The sequence below is a fragment of the Meles meles genome, chromosome 7, assembly GCF_922984935.1.
Source record: "Meles meles chromosome 7, mMelMel3.1 paternal haplotype, whole genome shotgun sequence".
Classification (NCBI taxonomy): domain Eukaryota; kingdom Metazoa; phylum Chordata; class Mammalia; order Carnivora; family Mustelidae; genus Meles; species Meles meles.
This window is the reverse complement of record NC_060072.1, coordinates 106,164,124-106,191,249: the sequence shown is the minus strand read 5'-3', so window position 1 is coordinate 106,191,249 and position 27,126 is coordinate 106,164,124. Positions and strand designations below refer to the sequence as shown.

At 49.6% G+C, this 27,126-nt stretch overlaps 1 protein-coding gene across 1 annotated transcript in view; it reads right to left on the bottom strand.

Annotated features, from left to right (window-relative positions):
* Nucleotides 1-371: 371 nt before the first annotated feature.
* Nucleotides 372-27,126, bottom strand: part of ANO2 (anoctamin 2) — a 352,603-nt gene continuing 325,848 nt past the window's right edge. The window contains exons 21-25 of the mRNA XM_046012406.1: nucleotides 16,899-17,051; nucleotides 16,481-16,533; nucleotides 14,393-14,574; nucleotides 3,160-3,265; nucleotides 372-1,274 (exon numbers count right to left, since the gene is read on the bottom strand). Of these exons, the coding sequence (XP_045868362.1) occupies nucleotides 1,005-1,274; nucleotides 3,160-3,265; nucleotides 14,393-14,574; nucleotides 16,481-16,533; nucleotides 16,899-17,051 (764 nt within the window). The 3' untranslated portion in view covers nucleotides 372-1,004. The remainder of the gene's footprint in view (nucleotides 1,275-3,159; nucleotides 3,266-14,392; nucleotides 14,575-16,480; nucleotides 16,534-16,898; nucleotides 17,052-27,126) is intronic.

Sequence of the window (27,126 nt, the reverse complement as noted above, 5' to 3'; positions counted from 1 at the left end):
CCCCCACCCCGGCTCTGGGAGGAAAGGTGTAACCTTTGAACCATCTTGGGCATCTTGGGTTTGTCATCGATTCCTATGTAAAATGGTAAGCCCCTTCCCTCCTGTGCCCCTGACCTCCCTCATCCTCGTATCTCTCCTTAGCCCTTGTTACTGGTTGAAATCCTACACATTCCTCGGCGTCTTGTCTGTCTCCACAGAAAGGAAGCTCCACGAGGCCGAGACCTTCCCTCTTGGACTCTACCGTATCTCTCATCTGAGAACAGCATCTGGGACGTCGTAGGTGCTCAGTAAGCACTGGTAGGAAGTGACAGAAAAAGAGGACCAAAGACAAGGAGACGTATCTTTACAAAGAATGTTTCCATTTATTTTATTACTTTAAATCTGAGCCTGCATGAAGTGATGGCTAAGCTAGTTCCACAAGCTCCCCGTGATGCGCACTGGGGACAAGCTCGGGTTTGGACCTCTGCCACTCACCATCACAGTCCAGTGGCCGCAGCGATTAGCCCTGCGACTTAATTTGCACCCAGTGGGGCTGGGACAGCCCTAGCTGCAAAAGTGACTCAGGGGTACTCTGCTCAGGGAAATTGTGGGAAGGGGTGAGGGATACCTCAGGATGGGGGTTCACTTCTCTCCCAGCCTGTGGCCACCCGAGAGAGGACACCTGAGGTTCCACAGGGAAGGCTCATGCCCCTTGGGTGCTCTGGGGTCAAGATACCCCTTCTTTCGCCAAGTGACTCAAAATAGGGTACCACGCCCCTAAAAAGATACACAAAGGGGACCTAAAAGAAACTTAAGCTTGAAGTTTCTGAGAAGCAGCCCCATTTCTCTTCCTGCCCATGCTCACTCTCTCGCTCGCTCTAACCTCTCTCTGTGCACGCACACCTTTCTGAGACTCCGGCAGGCCAGACCCCGGCAGATGCAGGCCACCACGCCCGCGCAGGTGCACAGCCGCGTTCTGTGAGGTCCCTGGCTGCGGCGTCCCTCCCACAGGGGGGCTGGTTCGCTCACACGTTTGTGTGCTGGGAACCAGAGGACGCGATGCTGCCCGGCTGGCTCTGGGCTGAGGGGGCCCAGCTGGGTGCCCGGCTCCTGCTACGACGTCCCCCTCCCAGGCTCCTCTGGGCCGGCTCGTCCATCAGCTTGAGTTTCTCATGCTCCTCTTTCAGGAAGAAGTCCACCAACAAGCCCTTCTCTTTCTTGATCTGGTCGCTGATGTCCGTGGGGATGTCTGGAATCATCCAGTCCACGAGGACACTCAGGAACATCACGAGGTTCTGCCAAAAGCCAGGGAGGGGGATTGAGAGGAGAGGCCCAGCCCCAAGGGACACCTTGGGGACGCCCCCGGCCACCTCTCCCCGTCAGTGATGGTCTCAGCAGTGGGGCGGGCAGCGTGGTGCCGAGGTGGGGGCTGTGGCGAGCACAGACCCGGAAGCAGGACACCGCTGTGTCCTTCTGGCCCGGCCACTAACTAGCAGGTGCTCTGAGCCAATGTGCCGAGGGGCCCCACAGCATCCCCAGGTAGAAAGTGGAGCAGTGAGAGTACCTGTCCCGGGGTTGTTGTGGGGAGGAAATCAGTCAACAGCTCACATGGGGTCGGGCTGTCCCCATCCTGTCCTTCCTGGATGGCCTCTCAGCCTCCAGCACCCTGCTCCAGCACTCCCTGGGAAGTGGGCACGGGGCCCACTGGCCTCCCCAGGGCTTCCCTGAGCCAGCTGCTCCTCTCTTGTTCCCAGCCTGCCCTCTGTCCTCCAGCTCAGAGACGGATGTCTGGATTCTGTGCTAAGTACTGGCCTCAGCCCACCTCCCCTCACCCGATCCTGCTCTCTCTTCCATCCCACTAAGCTGGTCACATGGGCCTGGCTAGGGACCCTGCCCCCAGCACCCCTTCTCCATTCCAAGCCTCTGTGTGCACTCGTAATGGGCTTCATCCACCCGCTGAGCCCCAACCCTGCTCTCAGAAGCAGAGGTAGGACAGGACTCCCTTTCCTGCAGCATTTTCCACGGAAGCGGGGACCACGTTGCAACAGTGCCAGCTTGGCCCAATATGTGACCGCTCCTTTATAGCCTGGTTCCCGCCCAGTTCCCCAAGCCATGCTCTGCCCAGTTCACTCCCCAGCTGTGGCACTCTCTGCCCGCCGATCACACACACACTCTGAGATCCAGGGATAGCGTTGGGACTCAGGACAAGATGTTTAGGGCACGGCTGTCTTCCAGGCTCCAAACCTATTCCCACCTTGACCTTGAATCTCACTCACACCTAAGGGCCCAGGGGAGGGCCAGGGGACCAACTGCGGCTTCCAGGGGCTCCTCTAGAGCTGCCTCAAGTCACATTCTTCTCTTAATCAACTTTTACACAGTTAACGAGTGTTGCATGTGACCTGTGGGAAAGCCAGGGGACGCCTGCGGGGGGGGGAGCAGCTTTTCAAATCCATCATCCCATCTCCCCAGAGGAAGAAGGGCTGTCTTCTTTAGGTGAAAGACTAGCCGATGGGCTTCTCTACTTCCTGGGCTGGGTCAGGGCAGGATATCTTAGAGCCCCCCAGAGATCTGCCTTCAGGGAATACAAAAGCCAGAGGGAGTGGAAGACAAAAGGATCCCGGCTCCTGCTTGAAGGTGGCAGGACCCCGAGTGGGACCTGGGGCTGCGCGTCGCGGCTCTCAGCCGTGCAACCTGAGCTACGGCTATTGTCAGAGATAGCGATCGGGGGCTCGAGTTTGCTATTCATCCACAGAGGCATGGCTGGATGGCTCTGGGGCCCTCCTCGCCAGGTGTCTCAGGGGCCAGAGCACGCTAACAAAGGAGGGAGCCAGCTGAGAGTAAGAAGAACGGTTCCGAACTCGAGCCCCTTCTTGGGCTGCAGAGACCAGGCGGGGCTGTTTGCTGCAGGGTTGAGACTCTGGTCCCCACTGCCCTTCTCGCTTCCTTCCTTGTCTTAGGTCTCAGTGGGATCTATCTCCACCCTGCATCTTACCCCACATCTGTCCTGTAACCTTACTCTGCATTCTGTTCTCTGCCAATCCAATGGAGGTCCTCGTGAGAGCGCTTCCTGCCTCCTCCGCTTGCGGGGACCCTGGTGTCACGGCACCAAGGACACATGGAGCGGAGGGGCAGGCAAGGAGACATGGCTGTCTCCACCCACGCAGCCGGGCTTCAGCTCACCTGGAAGATGATGACAAAAGCCAGACGGGCAGACAGAATGGCCCAGTACTGTTTGGAAAACTCATATGGGTTCGGGGCCCACGGCGGCTCTCGGTAATCCTTAAACCTGCTCAGAAAGAAATGTGGCATTAGGACTGGGAAGAGATGGAGGGCAAGGGGTGCTTATGACCCTCAAGGAACAGAGCAGCAGGCAAGCTCCTGGCTCCCAGATGTGGGAATTAGCAGGAAGCGGGAGGGAGGAATTCACGGCCCCACCAACAGGTGTCCATTGCATAAAATGACCAAAGTCCAAACAAACAAAAAACACCGAGTGTTGGCCTGGAAATGCCTTTTTCCTTCTCTCTCTTTAATATCCCTCATGACTTCCACATGGATTCTTCTTCCAGAGGACCCCAGGAATCATGAGAGGAGCCCAGCACCATGGGTCCTTGTTGGCCTCACTGGCCCATGAGCTCAAGAGGGGAGGGAGATGCCCAGAAACTGGACAGTTCTCAGCAGCCCCTAGGCTCAGCGGTGACACAGGTGCCTGCAGACAACCCCAGGCTTCCTTCCTGGCTGGCTGCTCCAGGACCACGGCCATAGAGACGGCTGCGTTCTTGCAGCCCAAGGAAGGCCGACTCAAACCAAGCTCAAGGTTGAGTGACGGGGGGAATGGCTGTCATAGTGATGGTTGGTCAGTATCCTCGTCTACTGACTGCATTTACGATCTGTCCATGTGGCTTAAGAAACAAAATGTCCATGCCTGACATTTGCTCACGCCTCTTTCTCAGACCCATGGAGATTTTCCTCACCGCTGCCTTTTCACCCCCTTTCTGTGATGACTCTGGTTAAAAACCACTCATTTTTGGGGCACCTGGGTGGCTCAGTCAGCTAAGTGTCTGATTCTTGATTTCAGCTCAGGTCATGATCTCAGGGTGGTGAGATCGAGCCCTGCTTCGTGCTCAGCAAGGAGTCTGCTTGAGATTCTCGCCCTCCCTCCTCCTCTGCTCCCCATGCTGCCCCCCCACCTCTAAAAAGAAAAGGCTCATTTTTCTCAGACTCACTTTTTTTTCTAAGCCTGGAAAAGTGACAAGAGCTGGTACCAGAAGAATTATGACCCTTCATGGAACTGTTTTCTCCATGGAATTCAACAGATCTTTGACATTTAGTCAAAGCAAAACATGCCCTGCGGGGAAGGACTGGGGTGGTGTCAGGCCACCAAGCCAAGGAAGGCAGGGTGGGGACTGTGCATGACGAGGGGCCAACAAGGAAAATGACCTACACTGAACATGCCGTATGCACCAATCCCCGAGCAAGGAGCTTTTCTGGAAGCTTTTTTATTCAATCTCCATAGCATCTTCCAGCAGGTGCTGATATCCCCATAGAATATAGGGAACACTGAGGCTCAGAGAAGGTCAGTTACTTGCCCAGGCTCTCTCCTGGCCAGCAAGGACTACAGCCAAGGCGAGAATCCAAGTCTGGATGAAGGCGGACCTTTCCTCTACTGTCAGAAAGCACCTCGCCAACAGCTGTGGTTTGAGGTGGGAGATTCAGAAATGGTTTTGGGGTTTTTTAAAAATGATTTATTTATTTACTTGAGAGAGAGAGATAGGGAGAGGGGCAGAGGGAGAGAGAGAATCTCAAGCAAACTCCCCACTGAGTGCAGAGCCCAATGCAGGGCAAGATCCCACCACCCGGAGATCATGACCTGAGCCAAAATCAAGAGTCAGGCGCTTAATGGACTGAGCCACCCAGGCACCCCAGAAATGGGAGCTTTCTGTCCCTTCCTCATCTCGAATGAGCCAGCTGCCCTAAAAGATCCAGGTAAAAGCACAGTGGCTTCCAACTGTCCAGAGCGATGCAGGAAGAAGGAAGGAAAAAAAGAGGAAGAAGAAAAGAGATGCACACAAACAGAACACGGCAGAGTGACAGAGTCAGCAACAGGAACAGACAAACAGATGTGGACAGTAAGCAGTTGACTAGGGTTGGGCAGGAGGCCAGGAGCTGCCCCTTCCCCACCCCCGCCCTTCCAACAGCTGATCACAGCTGTCGCAGGCTTGCTTTGACATCCGGCTGAAAAGCAAAGCTAACTGCAGCCCAGCGGTACACCGCGGGATTCAGCATATCCACCCGTGGCCGAGGACAGAAGCACGGCCAGCCCTAGATTAGGCTTGCTAACGGGAGAGAGGGAGAGCATGGCTAAATGGAGAGGGACACCTTCGGTGGGAAAAAGCTCAGGCTCGCTGCCCTCCAGCTGCCCCCCAAAGGACCTCACGGCAAAAGCGGATCTATCTACTCTTCTCAAGACCTCAGGGGGATGGGCGCGACACCTAGCGCCCAGCCTGTACCATGGGCATGCCCTTCCCCAGGTCAGTCCCATCTCTCCTGCTACAACCAAAGTCTGTCCTCATGCTCTAGCTCCACTTAGGAAGGAACAGCTGCTCACTGACCTTGCTCTAGGAGCCACTGCTCACCCCTCTTTTTCCAAGTCTGGAAAGAATCCATAAATAATCTAATTCTGGTCCCACCTCTGATACTAACTCACCACAGCTTTTGCAAATGTCCCTTTGCCCTCCCTGAGTGTCCAAAACATTTTTAAAATCTAACAAACACATGTACTGAATCAAAGATCTGGGGAAAGATTAACACAGATATTTCTAGAAAGCTTTACTTGAAAACACCACTATGCCAATGGGCTAAAGGTAGTTCTGGTAGGAACTAGAGGACAAACGATCCACGGAAAAGAACAATGCACAATTTAATGAGTTATGTGTCTGTTCATATCTCCTTTTCTGAAGCAAACTTTAAAAAAAACCCATGACCTACAGTAGTGAGAAATACACTGTCCATTAATGCAAACGTTAAGTATACATCACTGAGCTGAAAATCATACCCTCGCCATGTGTGATGAACCAATATTTTCTGAATCTATCGTCTCCTGTCTTATCCTATTCTCGTCTTTAAAATGCTGATCATGGGGCGCCTGGGTGGCTCAGCGGGTTAAGTCGCTGCCTTCGGCTCAGGTCATGATCTTAGGATCCTGGGATTGAGTCCCGCATCGGGCTCTCTGCTCAGCGGAGAGCCTGCTTCCCTTCCCCTCTCTCTGCCTGCCTCTCTTGTGATTTCTCTCTGTCAAATAAATAAAATCTTTAAAAAATAAATAAATAAAATAAAATGCTGATCATGACCAATTAAAGTGATTTCCTAACCCACTCATAAACAATGACTCATAGATTGAAGAATATTATTCCCGTAAGCTTCTGCCACCAGGAAAGGACTGGTTGTTTACATTCCAATATAAATTCAGATTTCATCATTTTTTTCAAGTGTCATCCTAAGAAGTCAAGCTTATCAAATGTTTTCAGTGAGTAACAAGAAGGCACTACTTAAAGAGATAATCATCTTTAAGGCTAGAAATGGCCACAAAAGATGAGTGATGGGGCGCCTGGGTGGTTCAGTCATTAAGCGTCTGCCTTCAGCTCAGGTCATGATCTCAGGGTCCTGGGATCGAGCCCCGAATCAGGCTTCCTGCTCAGTGGGGAGCTTGCTTCTCCCTCTCCCTCTGCTGCCCGCCCTGCTTGGGCTCTGTCAAATAAATGAATAAAATCTAAAAAAAAAAAAAAAAAAAAAAGACCAGGGACCAATGACCTTCACTGTGTCCACCACGACACGTGAACTGTCGGCCAGGTCCGTCTGGTGTCTACGCCCCGTGCACAGCACTGGCAAAAGCATACACTTCAGAGCCAGCAGGTGACAGCTCAATGTTACCTCTATCACTTTGCTTCTACGTTCTCTTGCAAGTTAGCTGACGTTCTGATGGCCAAGGTGCTGGTCTACAAAGTGGCCTCAACGTTCCATCCCACAGGGACATGTGCCCCATCAACAGTAGCTACTCTTTCCCCTTTGCCTGGAGGTGGCTGACACCACTCCTGGGAAGAGGACAGAGCACATACACAACTGCTCCCAGGGCTTCCCGCATTCCGGGGGGTGGGGGGCTGTCTCTGAGCTCACGGGCACAGACGTTCCAGGTTTCCCCTCACGCTGATATGAATCAGAAAGGGTCAGTCGGCGCCACAACTGCCAGGGGCTTCTCTCGGGATCCGTGTCCAAGTAAATGGCACAAAATAGGTAAGCCTCAGGCCTGTGGGAGGTAGAACTTCTGCCCCATTCCCAGGAGCTTAAAGGCCTTTCAAAACCAGATGCTTCTCCCTGGTTGAGGGAGTGCAGTTCTCCCAAAGTCTCCCTAAGGGGCCAAGCACTGGGAGAACCCCCACATCTGGTCCCTTCCTGCACCTGCTGGCTGGGATTTAAGTTCAGAGTTAGGATTTTTAGGAGCCATTCCTAGACCTCATCCTCACCCCTCCAGAGCTCTCTTTATTGTCTTTGAGCCTTAATATTAATTTTGAGAGTCTTGTAATAAGAAGAGGCTTGCAATTACAAACCCACTGGAGTGTCTAAAAAGCAAGTGTGCACTGGGAGTGGCCTCTGTCACTTACTAGCTATAAGACCCCGAGAAACCTGTTTCTCCTCTCTGAACCTCAGCATTCTAACCTGTAAAATGGAGCTCGTAGAACACACATCTCCGTGCTGAGCACACAGAAGTGCTCCAGCTCTCACCCACCGACCATAAATAAATGAGTATGGGCCTGCGTGTGTGTGCATGTACGTTAAATGTTAAAGGAAAGCACAGTGAAAATTAAATAAGACAATGCACGTGACTGATTTCTGGAGGCTTCCACCAAGAATAAAGACTATGGTTTCTCCTGGGAGAGAATGACTAGGGTAAGGATGATCAAGAAAGACTTTTCCTTTTGTATATATACATATGTATACAGAATTGCTTTTATGATAAAAAAAAAAGTTACAGTTTCAAGAGGATATAATTAATGGCAATATTCGGTGGACTCACATTTTTATACTAAGCTTTGAGGAGCAAAATTATAGCGTTAACTGAGACAGACTCATACACAGTAAGTGAAACTGGTAGAAAAATCATCATTATATTGTAGCTCTAAATTACTGTAAGATTATATCTAGATTGTTCTAACACTATGAAAAATCACATGGAGTTTGAATTTATACACTACCTAAAGAAATAACATTCCCATTAATCTGAATATATTTCATTATTGTAAAACAAAGCCATGAAACCCCATAAAGGTTCTATGAGCTCACTTGATGTTAACTCACAAAGGAAAGTCTGAGAAAGACGCATGGAAATGTCCCGCCATGAGTACTGTTGGGGAGGTGCCTAGGACCAGACAGAGGGGAAGACGGATGTGGGACAGAGTCGTAGAGGCTGCCCGTTAATGTTTAGAGTTTTTAGTATGTTACGTGTATCATGAAATATTAATTTTTTTAGAAAGAAGCAGAAAAGAATCTTTGGAGATCATTCATTCCATGTCAGCTATAGATGGGGACACTGAGGTGCGGAGGGAGAGGAGAGAGACTCCCCGCTCAGATGTCCCCAGCCCATCCTTCCTTGCAGGGGTGGCCAGTGACAGTGACAGGGACATCTGCCACAATTCCTCCTCATCCAACACCACTGTGGGTGGGAAGGATACCGAAGTTACAGACTGAGTATTTAGTCATCAACAGTCAGGGATAGCTTTTTCCAAAAATGAGGTTTTAGTTACATTATGAATACGGTTCTCAACTCCAAACAGTGGTATGTTAAAAAAAAAAATTTAATAGTCCCAATGGCAATTAGTGTCATTTTCATGCTAAACACAATTACATACAATATCTTCATTCCATCTGAGCTACTTAAAACTGCCTTCTGAGACTGGCCTTTAAGGAGGGAAAACAGTACAGGCAATTAGGAACTAATGAGAGCCACATTAATCCAGGGGTCGATAAAGATCAGTAATGGCAACACCCGGAAAAGCTGACTCTCCCTCTGCATTCATGGAGCAGATGAGAGACAGTCCTGGACTGAAGAGAACTCGCCTCGCCAAAGACTTGTCACGTGACCTGGGGATATGCAAGAACTCGGCCCTGCAGAGAAACCCGGTGGACGCCCGGAATGATGCTCGGCAGCCCCCGGCAGTCCCACTGGGTTGACCAGGCCCAAGTCAGCTCCCTGGCCAGGCCCTCCCCTGCCCATCCCTCCGCTCCCTTCCCGTGAAGCTGGGAGCCTGGGCCACCATCCGCCCTCCAGAACACGGTAGCCCTTCCACCCTGTCAGCCGTCACGGCTCCTGCCCGCAGACCCACGTCACCGGACTGTTTATGGAGCGGCCCCACCAGCACAGCGAGAGGACCGAAGTGAACGCTGCTCCCAAAATGCTGGGAACGCATCTCAAATGGGCAGCTGGAGACATGTCCCAACGTTTACTGCTATTTTTAGGATACCTCCATGCCTGGCAAGGCTGGGCTGGAGCCCGAGCCCTCAGTTTTATGTGACCACATTTATCTCCAGAGGTCACTGAAAGCTAAGAATAAGAAGGGTCATGGAGTTCCCAACACTATTTGCCAGAAAATCAGGGCAAACTTTTCATTTCCCACCACGGAAGCAGTTTTAAACACTGGCTTTGGGACTAGCTCTAGAGCTCTCTCTCCTTCTCCCTCTCCCTCCCTCTCCTCTCCTAATCTCTCTCTCTCCTTCTCCTTCATTGCTATCTCTTATAGCCACTGACGATCCCTGGCTTACATCAGTAGCTTATGCCTCCCTCCAAATCTCCTGAGACGCTGGCGAGCTGGCCAAGTTCCCACAGCATGTGGCGAGTAGGACCCACTGAGGCAGAGATTTCCATCAATAATTATTGCCCCTCTAGGAGAAGGTAGCCCCGAAATACACCTATTTGGTATGTCGTATCCAGGTAATAGGCTGAGCCCGCTCTGGACACCTGTTTACACCATAGAGTGGAGCATCTCTATTTCAAATGTAACCCACTGACCTTCACACTGCAGCCAGAGAGAACCCCAATGACAAGTGTAATCTCATCCCTGCTCCCTGTGGCTCCCCACTGCCCTAAGGGGGAGTCCACGCACCTCCATAAGACCACCACGCTCTTCTCAGTTTGGCTTCTGCATTCTCTTCCCTCCTCGCCTTCAGAGCTTATCCGCCACTCCAGTTCCCACCACCCAGCACCAAGGAGTTCATCTACCTTGCTCTCCCCAGACCTCTTTCAGCACTTGAGGCTCCCTTCCAGTCCCCCCACACTCCTCCCAGCCCTCCCAGGCCAGCTTGGTCGTGCGAACGAGGAGCGTCGACAAGAGCATCAGTCTGGCCAAACTTGCACAATGTTCGACCTCCAGGATTTAGCTCCCCTGAAGCTTCGCCGCAATACTCGGGTCTGGGTTAGGTGTGTGCCTCCTTCTACGGGGCTCTCGGAGCTCCCTGCAGTTACTCTGTTATAAATTATTAAAGCTAGACTTTAATTGCTTGCTTACTTGCTCATCTCCTCCATCTAGACTTCTTGAGGGAGACATTGTGTCTTATTCCTTATCATGGAACCAACAACAAGCCTTTCTCGTAAAGTCTCAAAAATAATTGCACAGTGAACCTGTACTCTTTACTGGCACTGGGTAAGGAAATCATGTCAGACGCTCCAAAAATCATTTTGGTTTCATCTTGCAGAAACATTTTCTTAGCAGAAATACAGAACACACTTCTACACATGCATTCAGTAATAATTCTGCCACTTTGCTGGAAGAGAGGTTTTGCTGTTGTTGTTTTTAAAGATTTTACTTATTCATTTCACAGAGAGACACAGTGAGAGAAGGAACACAAGCAGGGGGAGTGGGAGAGGGAGACACAGGCTTCCCGCTGAGCGGGGAGCCCCATGTGGCATTCAATCCCAGGATCCTGGGATCACAACCTGAACCCAAAGCAGACACTTAACGACTGAGCCACCCAGGTGCCCCTTTGTTGTTTTTTAACGGGTCCCTAATAAGCCACGATCCCATCAGCTTACATGGAAACGATGGAGAGAGAAGTTGTCGAGGCTTTGGAGCTGGCTGGGCAGTCTAGAAGCAGCTACAACAAAGCTTGACCTGCTCCGTGTGTACTAGTAATACCTGGTGTGTAGGACATTTACTGTTGCATCCGTTCACCTTAACTTCTTCCCACGCAACTACCTCCTACTTGGTGCTTCAGACCAAGATCGCTTCACCTCCACCGCCAGCTCCGCCCCTGGAAACCGTGACTGGTTCGGGGGAGGGCACGCCTACTGGTCCTAGCCAATGAGACTTCTGCAGGATCGCTGGGAAAGAGGTATGTTCCCACTTGGACTTGGACCCAGGAGCTGCTGGTAGTTGACTGGAATAGTACTGCGAGGGAGGTGGAGAAAGATTTGGTTTAGGCAGACTTGATTGAATCAAGTCTTGCCTAAAATTAGAACTACTTTCAACTTTCAATGTGGCCACCCATTCAAGTCCTTTTATGTTTAAGCCAGTGAAGCCCCTGATATATCTGGAAAGCATATTCACAGTGTTTCTGCAGTCAAATGCTCTACCACTGAGCTATACCCCCCACAGTGTTTCTGGAAGTTCCGATCGTCAGGCGCAAGGTCACAGACCCTCAGTGCTTCTAGACTGACTAAAGAAACGCATGGGGGGGGGGGGATGGGACACTGAGTGGCTCAGTCAGTTAAGTGTCTGCCTTTGGCTCGGGTCATGATCCTGGGGTTCTGGGATGGAGTCCTGCATTGGGCTCCCTGCTCTGTGGGGAGCCTCTCTCCCAAGAAAGAGAGAGAGAGAGAATGAGAGAGAGAGAGAGAGAGAGAAGGGAAGGGAAGGGAAGGAAAGGGAAGGGAAAGGAAGAAAAGAAAGACTGGGTGGCTCAGTGGGTTAAGTGTCCAACTCTTAATTTCGGCTCAGGTTGTGATCCCAGGATCATGAGACTGAGCCCCTGTGTCGGGCTCTGCACTCAGTGTGGAGTCTGCTTAGTTTCTCTATCTGCATCTTCTTTCTGCCCCCCTGATCTGGGAGCTCCCTCTCTTTCTCTCTGTCTCTCAAACAAATAAATATTTTTTAAAAAACACAAAACACACAGTGTCAGCCCTGCCTCCCCACAACCCACACGGTGCTGCTCCCTGCTGTGTCTGGGGGCTGAGCCTGCTTTCTTGGATATACGTGAGTTTTACTTCAGGATCTGTCCCTGAAACCCCAGTGACTCGGAGAATTCTTTACCTTTCTAAGCCTCGGTAGAATGGGGAGCTTCGAAAAGATCATTCCTATACCTTCTGGTTATAGAAACGATTCTGGAAATACTACTTTGTAGTACCGACTGCTGGCCGACTTCGTGTACCCTGCTGGAGCCGGTCTGGACGCTACCAGGAAAGCCTGCGGCTAGGACACATCCTCCGCATGCTGGAACTACGTCTGTCGCATCTGTGGGCCAAAACCTAGCGGCAAGGACAGGCAGTCCGGCGTGGCGGGCGCACAGTGGAGTGGCCCTGGGCCGTGCACCGCGTAGTAGCAAATCTGCCTGCACAGGCCCTCAGTCCCAGAGTAAGACTCCCTGGCGCCAGCTGTGCGGTTACTGGAAACATCTAGGCTGACAGAAATCACTATCTGTGACTAAATTTACTGACCTCTTCTTGGATCCGGTCACTGGTTTTGAGCCTTCTCCAGGTCGGCTAGAGCGCAACCCTACAGCTCTCTCGGCGAGGACCAGATACCCTTCCATTGCAATCACACAGGGATAAAGTTGCATCGCTCGGTCATCTGGGTGGGGAGGACCAATCGTCTCCTCTCCTGTGTGGTGTCAGACTGTGAGTCTAAACCTGAGCGGCCATCTCACGGACGGCAGGCCTCGGGTACCAAGCAGGAACACACGACAGCTGTACCCACGGTCACCCCTGCGGCAAGAACCACTGAGGCCTCGCTTCTCTGACGGAGGGTCACCAGCTCTTACATCAGACACGCTCAGGGATGGCCTGGAAAAGCCCTCCGTTTGTTCCTCGATACCTTTCTTAGGTTTTGATTCTGTTGTATTTATTGCTCTATGTTGTTTAGTATATGAGCTGTGATCTTTGCCAAAGTCCTTTACTATCATCTCACAAGGGTCCAAATTGGTTCCCATCTGTTCCTCTCTTTATTTGCCCTTCTTGGGTTAATAGTGGAGCTTTCTGTTTCTTGGCTTCCATGTTCCCCGTGCTGGTGGTTTTCAACCACGACTCTGACCTGGACCCCTTAGGAATTCCAGCTTAGTTGTGCCTCAGAGTTAGGTGAAAACTTTCCCACCATTCTTTTTTAATCAATGTGACTGAAATCAAATTCATCCTACATGCCATAAAATCGGATTCTCTTAGCATTTTCTCCATCGCTGTCAATGGACCCACCTCTGACCTCAGCCCAACCTTGGGAGATATCCTTGGCTCCTGCTCCCTCTTACTCTCTTGCTACCAATGCTACCATGTATTATAGTAAATAGCTCCTCAATTCCTCCTAATTCCTTCCATCAGCCTGGACCATGCCTGCCATGGTTCATGCCTGAATGATGGCAGAGGCCGAGCTGCCCTCCCTGAGTTCTCCCAATTCTAGTATATGTGCTGCCGAAGCGAGCACAGTTCTCCCAATTCTAGTCCATACTTCTTTCTGAGACGAATTTTCCTAAGCCTACACTTTACCTATCAGTCTCCCATCACATTACAATTCCTGCAATATATCAAGATTTCCTATCACCGACTTCGTCCTACCTATTCAAATTCAACAATGTTTTGGCTTATATTATCCTAGGAGTTCTGATATATTGTCTTTCCAAAACTATTCCTTTTTGTTATCTTCTAAGTGCTCTTCTTGATAACTACAATACCTAGCCCCTGAGTGTTCATCTAACACCCCAAATTCATCCTCACCCCATGACTGAGCCCATGCTAACTCCCCACGTAGCATACTCTCTTTCCATCTTACATCTCCTCCTGGGCCCTCCAGGAAGCCTACCTTTCCCTTCTAGCCCCCACCGATCTTCCTCTCTTCTGAACACCCCCAGTGCTCACGGTCCACACTAGATAGAGTCCCTGAATAGCATGCTCTGTCCCATCTGCTCTGCTTGCTTTTTCCAACCAGACCACAAAGGCCTTGATGGTAAAGACAAGGCTATATACTTCTTTGCTCTGTAGTGTCTGGCAAAAGACACTCAATAAATACTTACTGATTTACTGAAATCGATTTATAGTGATTCGGGGTGGCTGAGGGTAGGAGAAAGAGGGAGAGGAGAGTGATATAAATCTAGATCTTCCAGATAATTCCTTGGATCTATCACTTCTGGTCACCTGCTCCCGCCCTCCTCCACCCGATTACTTTACCTGCAGAACTGAACCTCTTGGTCAAACTGTGAGTTTTCCGGCTGCGTTCCTTCCTTCAGCTGGCTGACGTTGAAAAAGGAGAGGGTGTGGTTGACAAAGCCATGCAGGGTCCCGTTGTGACTATAGGCGTACTGGTACACGAGGCGGGGGATAAAGTCGGAGGTGACAGCAATGACAAAGGCCTGAAGGACAGAAGTACAGGGGTGCTGAGGGGTGTTCAGGGCGGATGCTGTCCAGGGGCACAGGGTCCCTCTGGCTGAGGGACGGGTCCCTCTTGGGCTCCCCATCCAGAGGCACCGCTCTGATAGAGAAGTCCTTACTCGGACCTCATGCAGTTTCCCACCTTCGATATGTGTAAGAGAACCCACTGGACAGTGGCTGGCTGCTGAGAGTACCAAGCCAGTGTGGACTGTTGTTGGGTTCTGGCGGGAGTGAGCCCCTCTGAAATATCCAAGTTGACCCTGATGTTGGCCAAGCCAAGGCAGAGTGGAAGAATTTCTGAGAAGATTACTGAGAGTGACAAGAGTGCCACTTAGAGGCAACATGCAAGGACACTGGATGACGACGAACCTTTGCCTCTGCGGGACACCAAAGAACAAGGAGTACCAGGGACTTGGTACCACAGTTCCCTCCGTTTGACCATCGTCTCTCGGCACTTTTTAGCACAGCACGTAATGGGAGTTGTGCTTTCATCCATTGGACTTAGGAACACTGAGACCCCGATGGGGAAGGAGTGGGTCTTGCTGGATCCAACCACACATACCCAACGTACTGTCTGGCATATTTAAGTGTCCTATAACTGTCTATGGAGCAAAGCAAACAGCGAGTGAATGATGGCATGTTTGAATGTGGAGGTACTTTCTGCAAAGAAAATCCTAAATCTTTCTGGCAGTGTTTATACTGTATTCTGCACCAATAATTAAAGCTCTTTTTTTTTTTAAAATGTAGTTTAGGTATTGTTTTCTACATGTATATATGAGCGTGGATGGCCATAACCATATTTGAGAATGAGTAACATACTTACTGAGCTCTTGCTCTATGTCCTTTCATCTTCCCGTTTAATCTCCAGAATGATCCTTTTTGGTGGGTAATCTTATGCTCTCCCATTCTTACAGATAAGTAAAGGAGTCTCAGAAAGGCCAGGGAGGAAAGACTTCTTGTCATTCTGTGGTACGGTGGAAGGTGCCTAGTATTCAAGGCCCCTTTCCTGGTAAACACAACTCCAAAGTAGCTAAGGACCTACTTTCTGAATTCCACCTTATCTGCCAGACTTAAGATGTGCGCTTCCTACCTCGAGCATTCAAAATGCAGGGGGCTGATTCTCTCTGCCTCTCTAGTCATTTTACCTGTTCTTAACAGGCAACCCAGTCCCAGCCAGAACCAAAGTTTCTTTCCCGCGGGGGGGGGGGGGCGGTGGCTTTCTTGGTATGTGCCAGGCCTGCAGGACTTTCTTGGGAGATGGAACAAAAGGTCCTGCAGGGCCACCATCCGTACAAAAGGCAGGAGCAAAAGCTGCCATTGGCTTGGGCCCAGCAGGATTTCCCCTGAAATGCTGACATGTCTGGCAAGGCAGTTAAGGAGGTCACAACAGGTAGGATCCCTCTTCTTGTCTGTCCTATCCTAACCTACGCAGGCCAGAGTCCATGGGAGTAATTACGACTCCGTGTTGACAGCTTGGAGGAACCGTAATTAGGAACCACGGACCTGGGCACCAGTCCAGGTATTGTTTAGCTTGGGAGTAGAAAAAAGAAAGGAAAGAGATGGATAGATATGGGGAATTCTTTCCTCATTATTCTTGGCTCCAAAGAAAGATCAGATTTTTGACTCTTAAGGCCAAGGTATGCATTCTGGTGGATAATTACCTTTGTGCATAGTGAAATTAACAAGCACGTCGCGCAGCCCTGGCTGCTGCAGGAGTCAGAAGGCATGTACACGCTATTAACCAGGGGCTGCCTTGAACAAAGCTCCAAAATAAAAGGCTGGAGGTAACGAGGGCTGGTACCCTGCTTTGAAAGCCGCAGCTCCCCTAGAGGCCCCCTCAGCAGCTCCCTCCCCACAGAGCTAGGGTGTCATGGAAGGAACACTTACGTTGCTGATAACGGAGAACTTGCCGATTCCAGAGAGAATGTCAAACCAAATCCCTGTAAGACAGAGAGCAGGGCGTCGGGCTCGCTGCCACCGTTGGTCTGGTGACAAGAAGGCTGCAGCTCAGGGTGAGGATCCACAGACAAAGTACCACTGGAGGTCTGTGGGGCCCCCAGGGATGGGCTTGCCTAGGAAGGCTTAGGTGCACCTGTCTGGAAATCAGGGGGACGAGTGGGTGTGGATAAAGACCTCCCAGAGCCTGAAGATATGAGGATGAGGAGCTCCAAGGGATGGTGAGGCAAGGGCTTCCCCCAGCCCTCTTGAATCCAGAGTGAGATGGTGATGGCAGGACGTGGCAGGGAGCCTAAGGGGATGGACGGAGGCTGGAGGGCCTGCCGTGATCTCTAGGCAGGGAACATACCGATATCTTTGGTTCTCACGGCATCTGGCCGTCTCAGCTCCGTCACAAACTTCTTAGCATCAAGCCGCACTTCAATGACGTTGTTGAGGAGGGCGAACACAGGTGCCAGAGGAAAGGAGGCCACAAAGAGGGTGACAAAGCCAAACTGGATGACTACGGGAGAGAAGAGCGTGAGGAGCTTCCCCAGGAAGAAGCAGGATCTAGGTCAACTTGGCCTTGCAGCCACGGGCTTGTCTTTCCTTACGGGGTCCCTTTCCCACCTTGGTCTCCCAGCTCCCGCTTCCTCTTGCCCCACAGCTATGGTCTTTCTCTCCCAGCACCTGCAGGCCCACAGGCCAAGGCCATCACCGCGGAGCAAACTCTGCGTGAGGCGTGGTGAGGAGATGTGACAAAAAGAAAAGATGTGACTCTCTCCTTTCCATCACTCTTTATCTCTAGTCACTAATCCTGGCCCTCTAACTCACAGGTTGACAATCTTTCTCAGTAAGCGTTGGATGGTAAGTGTTTTTCCATTTGTAGGCCACACCATTTTGTCACAATGACTTAACCCTGCCACCGTAGGGCGAAAGCTGCTAGAGACAGCACGTGGACAGATGAGCTTGGCTGTGTTCCAATAAAACTTTATTCACAAAAGCAATATATAAAGTGGGCTGAAACTGGCCCATGGGCCAACCCCTACGGTCACTTAAAAAAAAAAAAAATCACCTCCCAAATTGGGCCTCATCTTTCCATATAAATAGTCACTGTCTTTAGAAAGTTTATTCATTTGTCACACATTTATTGAGAGCTCACTGAATGTCAGGCACCTTGCCAAGTATTTCAGGAGGCAAAGGTCTGGTCCTGCTTTTGGTGAGCTGAGTGCGAAGCAGAAGAGAGAAACATACACAAAGATGAGCACCAAGACTGCGTGCCAAGAGTGAACGAGGAATGTGTCAGAGATAGCAGGGACCCAGGGGAGGGGGAGCGCAAGCCCATTCATGGTGGGGGCTAAAGAGAGCCTCCAGGTCAAACACCTAAGCTTGGTCTTCAAAGATGGGCCGGGGCTGAAGAGAGAATTCCAAGCCCTGGAAGCAGTGTGAGCAAAGAAGGGAGGAGGCCTGTGCCAATCAGATGGCTGCGTGGTGCCTGGCCCCTCATCGTGTCCGCCTGGGCTACTGCCCGACCCCCTAACTTCTTCCCTTGTCCCATCTGCCCAGGCTTCTACAGCCTCTTCCCCCTGATCTTGGCACTTACCTAAATAAAAATGGCTCTGGGCTCCCCTCTGTTTCCTATCAGCCAAATTCCTTATCTCGGGAGGCAGGTACTTCATGATCTGCTCCCCACCTACCTCTCTATCCTTATCTCTCCACATTGCCCCCAAAGTCAGCACGCTTCTCCCTTCGGGCACCGGGCTTCTCCCCTTTGGGATCTTCCTGGAAGGCAGCAGGTGCCCCCCTCGCCTGTGCACAAGCTCTCCAGCTAACAACATCTCTGCAGCCTGAAGACTATTCAAATGCCATCTTCCCAGAGAAGCCCCTTCCTCCTCCTCTACTCTCGCCCTGCCTTAGCGCCTGCCTCTGTTACAGCCCTCATCGTGCGCTGTTGTTTCTCATCTACTCACACTTCTTTTCCACTAGACAGGCGAGGGCTCCATCCAACCCTAGGGGCTCAGCAACCACAGCCCGAGTCCCGGGAACGTCACAGTCTAATAGGAAGCCCCTACATGCCAAGTGCAAGTTATTTAACTTCTCCGGGTCTCGGTTACTTTGACTGCAAATGGAGAACGATGATGCCCATCTAGGTTGTCACAAGGGTGAGTGATATTGCACAAATCAGGTGCTTAGAACAGTGTCTGCCACCTAATCATTGCTCGATAACGTTATCCCTTACTGGGATAAATATCAACCCTTACGAGCGGCTGCGACGTAGACCACACACGGATGTTACACGGACACAAATTTAGGCTGTAAGCCCTGAATGAAGAGTCGGGAGGCCTGACCTCCAGCGTTGGAGACGTTTCTCACTAGCCACACGTCTTGGTGTAATTGTCTCTGTTTCAATAGGCTTCAGCATCCTCGCTGAGAAGCCCTGAAGAGATTGGTTTAAATTCCTCTCCAGGTCTGATCTGTAATGACGCTGTGATTCTCATTCTCTTGGACAAGCTTCAAGATTCTAGGATATTCAAATAAAGAATGAAAACCCAGGATCTAAACTAAAAAAATAATAATAATAAAATAGAAAAACGTTCACAGAGGGATATGCCTCATGGCAGTAGAAGTTTCGAGAAAGAGAACTTGCATGGAACTGCTTTTGATCTGGCAGTTTGCTTGGGCCCACAGTTGTCGTTTTTTGCTCTTGTCTGTTTCCATGTGGTCCTTGATGCCCAGCGGGTTCTCAGTTGGCCCCAGGGGACTGGCAGGTGTCAGTTGGTGGCAAGATCACCAGAAGGCGCAGATTTGTCAAGGTTGGGACCTTGGAATGACGCCTGCCAAGCTGGCTGACTGAAGGGGTTGGGGCGGTGGGGAGCAGGAGGGGAAATCTTCAAAAACAAGCTCTGGGAGCCAGTTCGAAATGCAGGGTCTCCGGCATCTTTTAAATCAGGCTTTGCTGAGGAATTCACTTTAGAGTCAGGGGTAGGGGTGGGGGCGGAGGGGTGGAGGGGACGGAATTAACAACGAAAGCAAAACAGATGTTAGACTAGCTTTCTAAAACCTTTAAAATACATGTCTGTATTTAAGTATATGTATGAATGTGTCTTTATTTATGGACTTCTAAGTTGGTCTTCTTGATTCTAATGAGTTCAGTTCTACAGGGCAAGTGTTCTTCTTTTTGGTAGTGACTTCCTCAAGCAAAACCATGCAAACCCTCCAAAGCCCCCACAAGGGCCTGGCAGGGAGACTGGCAGGGGGAGGAAGGGACAGGTTACTTCTGAGCGGCTGTCAATGTACACAGCACGCCATCACCACACTTGTGCAAATGGCACGCAGACACCCAGAGTCTTCCAGGAAATAGGAAAATAGGTCTGTGCCCTCATTCTCCTTTTCTTCATGTGATCTCCAGGGGCAGAGATGAGCCCTCTCCCTGGGGTTGCCCTGATGGTTTGTTTTTTAACCTTCATAAACTCTCCAGACCTACAGGCTCCTTTTGGTCTCTCCTGGGTAAACATCAAGGACTTTCAGTGGTGGCTCGATGCTCACAGTGCACCTGAATTACTTCAAGGCCATGACACGGTTCTTATTTTCTCCTTGCCATGTGAGCCTATGTGTCCAGCCCTGTATGACCTCAAGGGGGTGGGCTCAGCAAAGGCCTATGGTGCTGGGCCTGCAGTGACAGGATACCCCCGTTCCTGCTCCAATGTTCCGCAGGGTACCCTAGGCCACAAGGAGCCCCTCTCTGCAGATGTCCTAAGCGGTAGGTGCTGCCTGCTTGGACAGGGTACACTGCACATTTCTAGGAATCAGCCCAAAGAGGCAGAAACAAATAGGAAGCTTTGTTTTATCTGGGGGAGAAAAAAAAACAAAATTCTAACCCTCTAACATACACATACCAAATCCAAGACTTTTTCTTTTAAGTCTAAGGCCTAAAGGCTGTATCAGATGGGCGTCCTTCTGGGTTCACTTCAGAGGACACAACAATACTGGCCTTCACCAACACCAAGATTTACTTCTACAAACAGCCAGCCTCCATTAGGATAAGAACGTCGCCGGGAACCCTCCGTGCACTGCATAATAGAAGCCAGCTTGGCTTGACCAGTAACAGATTAAACCTGGCCAAGCCAATTAGGCAGGAATCCGTAAGTTGATTTTCAGCTAAATCTTTACAAAGCCTGCTCTAAGGAGCTCCAGCAATGCTGGGCTGGAAGCACAAAGACTGGAAACACTCCGAGGCACAAAGTCCATTCCTTTTCTCCTCTCTCCAGGACCTTCTCAAATCAACACCAGCCCTACACTGCCTGACACTGGAGACAATTAAAATCTCGGCCTTCGATACCCGGGCTTAGTTAAAATAACTAGGAGGAGCGGGCTAAACGGAACAAGATGGCTTCCAGCAAGGACATTCCAAGACAATCTGCTTCGGGAAGAAAAATAGTGCATCAGGTAGAATAGATTAGCCAGGATTTATGGAAGAGCTCTTGATCCAGCACAGTTTTTACTCATTAATTTACAATTCTTCAGTGAAAATATCCACCTTCCCATCACACATATGCCCGTATGCATGCACTCATACACACACAAGCCCAGATCTCTGTTGTGACATTCAAGACCTTGTGATCTAACCCGAATTTATTTTTCCAAACACATCGCCTTCCCACCCACGCTCTGAGCTCAGGGCTAATATTTAGCAGGTATGCTTGGAGACCAACTCTGCCTGCTCTCCAACCACTTCAAAAAACCATTTCAAACTCATCATGTTTTCCATATTTCTGAGCCCTCATACATACTTCCACTCATGTGATGAATGAATTACAATCTGCATTTCGGGTGTGACTTAAACCTAACCTTCTCGATAAAGAACCTTTTCCGCCCCAGTCCCACGACCTTGCCCAGGCAGAAGTGAGTGCGACAGTCCCCTCTCCTACTCACTCCCATCATGCCTTGCATACATAGCTCTACGGGTCTACTCGACTCGCTCCCTAGATGGGGAGCCCCAGGGACCATGGACATATCAAATTCTTTTCTGAGTCCTCACAATTTTGTGTGGTGGCTATCCCACAGCAGGTGTTCAGAAGTTAGTTGGTTCATAAATATAAGGTTATTTTTTTCACCAGCTGTAAACACAAAACAGATAAAAAAGAGGTCAGCTCAACTGTGTGAAGGGAAATTGTGGTACTTAGTGATGGTGAGGAGAGATGGGACATGAAATGCTGACACCTTGACATGGCAGTTCTCAGTGCTGTAACTTGCATGGAAGACTTGGAAGAAAGTGAACATAAAACCAGTCAGTTAGGAGAGTCTAAAACTAATGAAAATCATGATATTGTTTTTTTCCCTTAACTTTCTATAGCTTAGTAAAAGCAACACAGTCTTCTTTGATTCCACCCATTTATTTGACACACAGAGAGAGATCATAAGAAGGCAGAGAGGCAGGCAGAGAGAGAGAGAGGAGGAAGCAGGCTCCCCGCTGAGCAGAGAACCCAATGCAGGGCTCGATCCCAGGACCCTGAGATCATGACCTGAGCTGAAGGCAGAGGCTTTAACCCACTGAGCCACCCAGGCGCCCCAGCAACACAATCTTCTTCAAAGGATGACAAACTGGGGGCTTAAAAATCCTCCTTTTCTTGAACCACTAACAAGCAATGCAAGGAAATGATTAAGGGACTTGTTGATGTGAGTTGGTCTTCTCACTCAGGAAGCAGTCCCTGAAAAGATTCAGCTAGAAACAGTCCGTTAATATAAATACTTATGTGAAAATAGAGCAAGGGAAGGTCATCACTGTTTATTTTATCAGCCCATATTTCAAGGCTGTACCCAGTGATGCCCATTTCCTGAGGGCAAGGGAAGCCAACTGGGCTCAGCACAGAGGGTATCCGGTGTAAAAAGGAATTGCAAATGTCGGTTGATCGTTAAACAGGAAGAGATAATGAGGGCATGAGCATGGGCCTCTAATGCTTAGGAAAACAATTAAAAGTGCTGAAAGAATTTAAGAAGGTTCTCAGTGTCCATCAGTCACCATTCATTCATCCATCCAACAATCATTTATTGAGCACATTCTATATGCTGGACACCATGTCTGTTGCTAGGAAATGAAGACGAACAAATTACTGTGCCATCCTCCCAAGAGCTCACAGTGCACAGTGGAGAAGGTGGACATGTGGACAGACACTGCGGGTGTCAGAGAGTTAGAACTCTAACGGCAGCATTCCCGGAGCACTGGGGCAGGAATAATTCACATTCACCAGCAGATCCATAAAGCTTCTCAACCGTTGCGCTTGACTTGAAGAGCAAAGCAAAAGGAGGGCACGATAGTGAATCTTGGAACACTGCATCACAAGCTAATGATGTCTTTCATGGTGATTAACATAACACAAGAAAAATGAAACAAAACAAAACAAAACAAAAATAAAGTAATCTGGATTTGGGAAAAAAAAAAAGAAAGAAAAGAAAAGAAAGCATTTGAAGGTTGGCTCTATGGCTGGTAGTTAAGATGTCATGAAAACCACGGATCCAAATTTCCAAACAAACTACTTAGGAAATAAAGATAGTAGGTGGAATTCCTCTCCAGTCTGTATGGAGTCACTTGGGGTTTATACAGCGGATCGGGCTCAATTCAGAAACTCTGGAAGTCACAACAGGAAGGAACAGGCTGGAAGGAACAGCTTAAATATTAAGAGTTCACTGCATACAAATGCAACATTGGGAGAGATAGGCAAGACATACTCTCTTCATTTCTTTGTGATTAAGGGAGAGCCAGTCCCCACTTTTTCACCACATGAACAGTGAAACACTAGTTTCTCCAGATGGAGGAAGATGGTCCAGTGATTTCTGAGAGCCCTGCTACTCAATAATTCAGAGTCTAGTTTGGACAGCAGAATGTGGGTTGACAGTGCGATGCAGACCAGTCCATATGCAGCCCTCTTCTCTACCTTGGGAACAGAGGCTGGGACCATGGGAGCCTTCTGGGATGAACCCTGCTGATGACCACAGCAAAGGGCAGGAGAATGTGGCTCTCAGACAGGGGGAGCTTAAAGGCTTGGACACTACGGTCTTCTGGAAACATCTGCCCATTGCTCCCCTTCCACAGCCTCTAAGCAAAACTCCAATGGTCAGTCTTCACGGAACCTCAGCCGCATCTCCTACACGTCCACCAGCGCAGGATGCAGGCTCTCTGGTTCAGAAAAATAATCTCCAGTGCCAAGTACTCTTATTTCCATCTTCAAGTAAGAAAGCTGAGTCTCAGAGAGGTGGAATAATTTTCCCAGGGCCACGGACCTAACAACTGATGAAGCTGGGACACAAAGACAGCTTCTGATGTCACCCAAATTCCATGTCTTTTCACCACACAAAAAGGAAAATACTCAGCCCTGATGCGAAAGTGTCCATCCTCCTCCCAAGCTGCTTTCGTATCCCTTGGGTTTCCTTTATTGGATCTTCTCCAATCTAATTTCTAATCTTCCTGTCGTACAATTAACCAGCAATCTGTATTGATATTTTCCCTCTCCAAAGCATCTTCGCTCACACGTCTTCTGGGGTTGGTGCGTTGGACAGTCCCTGCTGTTTTCTGTGTCACTGCTCCTATCTGGCTGCGTTTGCGCCACCTCAAAAAACTTGTATCAGTGGACCCAGTTCAGCTTCTCCTTTTTTTAAAAGATTTCTGTATTTATTTGAGAGACAGAGAGAGTACAAGCTGGGGGAGATGCAGAGGGAGAAGCAGGCTCCCCACTGAGTACGGAGTCTGATATGGGGCTCCATCCCAGGACTCTGAGATCATGACCTGAGCCGAAGGCAGATGCTTAATGATCTGAGCCGCCCAGGTGCCCCCTAATTCAGCTTGTTAAAACTAGAGAGAATTGAAGGATGAGATCTACTGATTTATTTCTGATTTTCAGAGAACAGCCTAGTGACTTTCCAGTAAATGTTTATTGTGAACAAATGAATGACCTGGCTTACTCACTCTTGTTTACTTTATCCACCTGCAAAATGGGAACTTGAAGACCAGTTATCCATTCCTTCCTCCCATCCATCCATCCGTCTGTCCGACTTCTCATCTACCCATTGGGCTGCAGTAACACAGCCAGTGAGGTGGAAGGACAATGAAAGTAAGCATGACCAGAAAGAAGTTCCCAAGCAACATATCATGACTGAGAACCTTTGTTTCCTTTATCCCTTTGCCCTTTCATCTTCCCAAAGGGCTGTAGAAAAATCAATAAAAAGAACACATAATTGGGTTTACAGAATTTTAGACAAAAAGGAAATGACAGGGCAAGGAGGAAGAAACAAATGTGCAAATTCTAAGGACCCATTCCTGGGCTCTGGCTGAGCAAGAGAGCGCACTCTGAGCTTCCTGGCTATTACAGTTAGAAGAGAAAAGACAAAGTGATGGAGGTCTCGGTAAGTTTTAATCTTAAAGACTGCCTTCCATTTACTCATCCACTCATTTCACAAGCACTGCCTGGGCATCTCCTGCATGTCAGGAGCTTTCTGTAGAACCTCGAGGGGTATGGTATCCAGACATACTGTGGCCTTTTCTCCTAAGTATGTATGGGGAGAGGGACTCCTAGCATGGAAAATGACAAGCAATGTATGCTCCAAAAGCAAAAAAAAAAAGAAAGGGGGGGGTGGGGAGAGAATGACAGAGAGAGAGAGATGACCTGTGACTCACCCTACTTCCCAGAAATACTGGAATGAGACCCTGGATACTGCCTGAACTGTGTTTAAATGCCATTTGAAGAAGATGGCAGGTGCCTGATTAGCCAGTGAGATGACTCAGTTTGTATAAACAGGATGGCTCAGGGAAAGGAAGTTCCTGGCTCTTTGAGCCATTGCCTTGTAGCATACAATCTTGGAGTTCTATGAAAGAATATTTGGGCTTCAGTGCTGATGACTGTACAGATACTCTGGAATATTTCATCACTTACATCTAAGGCACCTTTGGGACTAGATTTGTATGTCTGGTCTGTTGGGAACTTGGAAATTACCCAGTGTGATCCCCACCACCCATGACCAAAGAAAGGATATCAGAATAGGAAAGGGATCTTGGGTGTCATCTGAGTCACTGCTCTATCCAAACCTTTCTACCCTTTCTTTAATAAGTGGCCACCTTTACCTGATTGTTACCCAGGGAAGACACTCAGTGATGTCTGCAGCCAGCTCTTTCCATTGCTTTCTATTCTCTGTCTCAGTGGCAAGTCACTGAGACTTTGGGCTATTTGTTATGAAGCTTTACGATAGCAGCAGCTATTACATGGGATACTTTGCCTAAACCACCCAGATGATGGGACAAGCCTATCAATTTGTATCGCTGTAGGAGACCTGCCTTTGAGAGGATAGCATCTCTTCATTACAAGCATTTGAAAATAAGGCACCTTGGCCCCCGGCTGGGGGGAAGTCAAGCAGTAGAACAAAAAGGAGAGCAGCTAAATCAACACAGCCAGGGTGTCCAGAGAGCTCCGGTGAACAGAGATGGCTGTAGAGTCCAACTGTCACTTTGTCTTCAAGGTCCTCGCTATAGGATCACCTCTTTCATTCTTTAGTCTTCCTTTTTCTTCTTCAAACATTTATTAAGCACCTACTGTATGCCTGGCCCTGTGGTTAGGTACTACGAATAAATAAGACACAAATCTTGCCCTTGAGAAGCTCCCTTCCCAATTTCATGAACATGAACACAGGCTACTGGTGTTTCATTGTATCCCTTATTTACCTGGTAAAATGGTAACAAAACTTGATTAAGAGACTCCTTTGGAAATTACAGAATTAAATTTAGGCCTACCTTCTTATGCCAAATTCCTCTCTGTACAACCAAACTGCCGTCAGTGTCAGAGAACTACACTTGCAGCCCTTAAAGCAACTGAAGAATTTCCTCCCATCAGGCCCTGGGGAAAACTCCACGACGGAGCTGTGAGGGGCCTGTGGCCAAAAAGCTCTGAAGCCTCATTTTGGGGTTGGGGACAGTGATGATGAATGTCATGGCCTGCTCTTGGGCGAGCATTCTTTCCTCCCCTCAGTGGTAGGGGTGGGGGATGACCCTTGAAGTCCCCCTTAGTAAGCTCTTCAGGAAAAGGGTTTGATATTGGAGATTCCCTCGAAAGCTTGCAGCTCCCCCTCACAGGTTTCTCCAGCTTAATCCCTCACTCTCAGGTTTCTCTTTGTCTGGGGCCAGCCCAGCCCCACCACCGGGTGCTGCAGGGCTGCCCAGAGGTAGCTGCCTATGGCCAGCCAGCGCCCCCTCCACGGGCTGACTCCCAGCCCCACCCCCAACTCCCAGCTTCCCTTTCACCTCGGGACCCCTCCCCCATGCCTGCTGGGCCCTAGGCCCTGGTTCCAGCTCAATTTAGAAAAATGTAAATATAATACATCTCTCCCTGCTGCCTTCCTCAACTGATGACCTGCCTCACCATTACAACTGACAGGCTCAGAGTGGGCTCAATGCACTTCCTGTCTGCATGGGTGGTCCTGGGGATCACGGGGAAGTAAGCTGACAGCTGAGCGCGGAGCCAGGGATCACCATGTCAGGCACACCAGAGGGAGTGGGCAGCTTTGGTTTCACTGCTCTCCTTTTTGTTCAAAGCCCAAGACAAGGGTCTTTCTGGAAT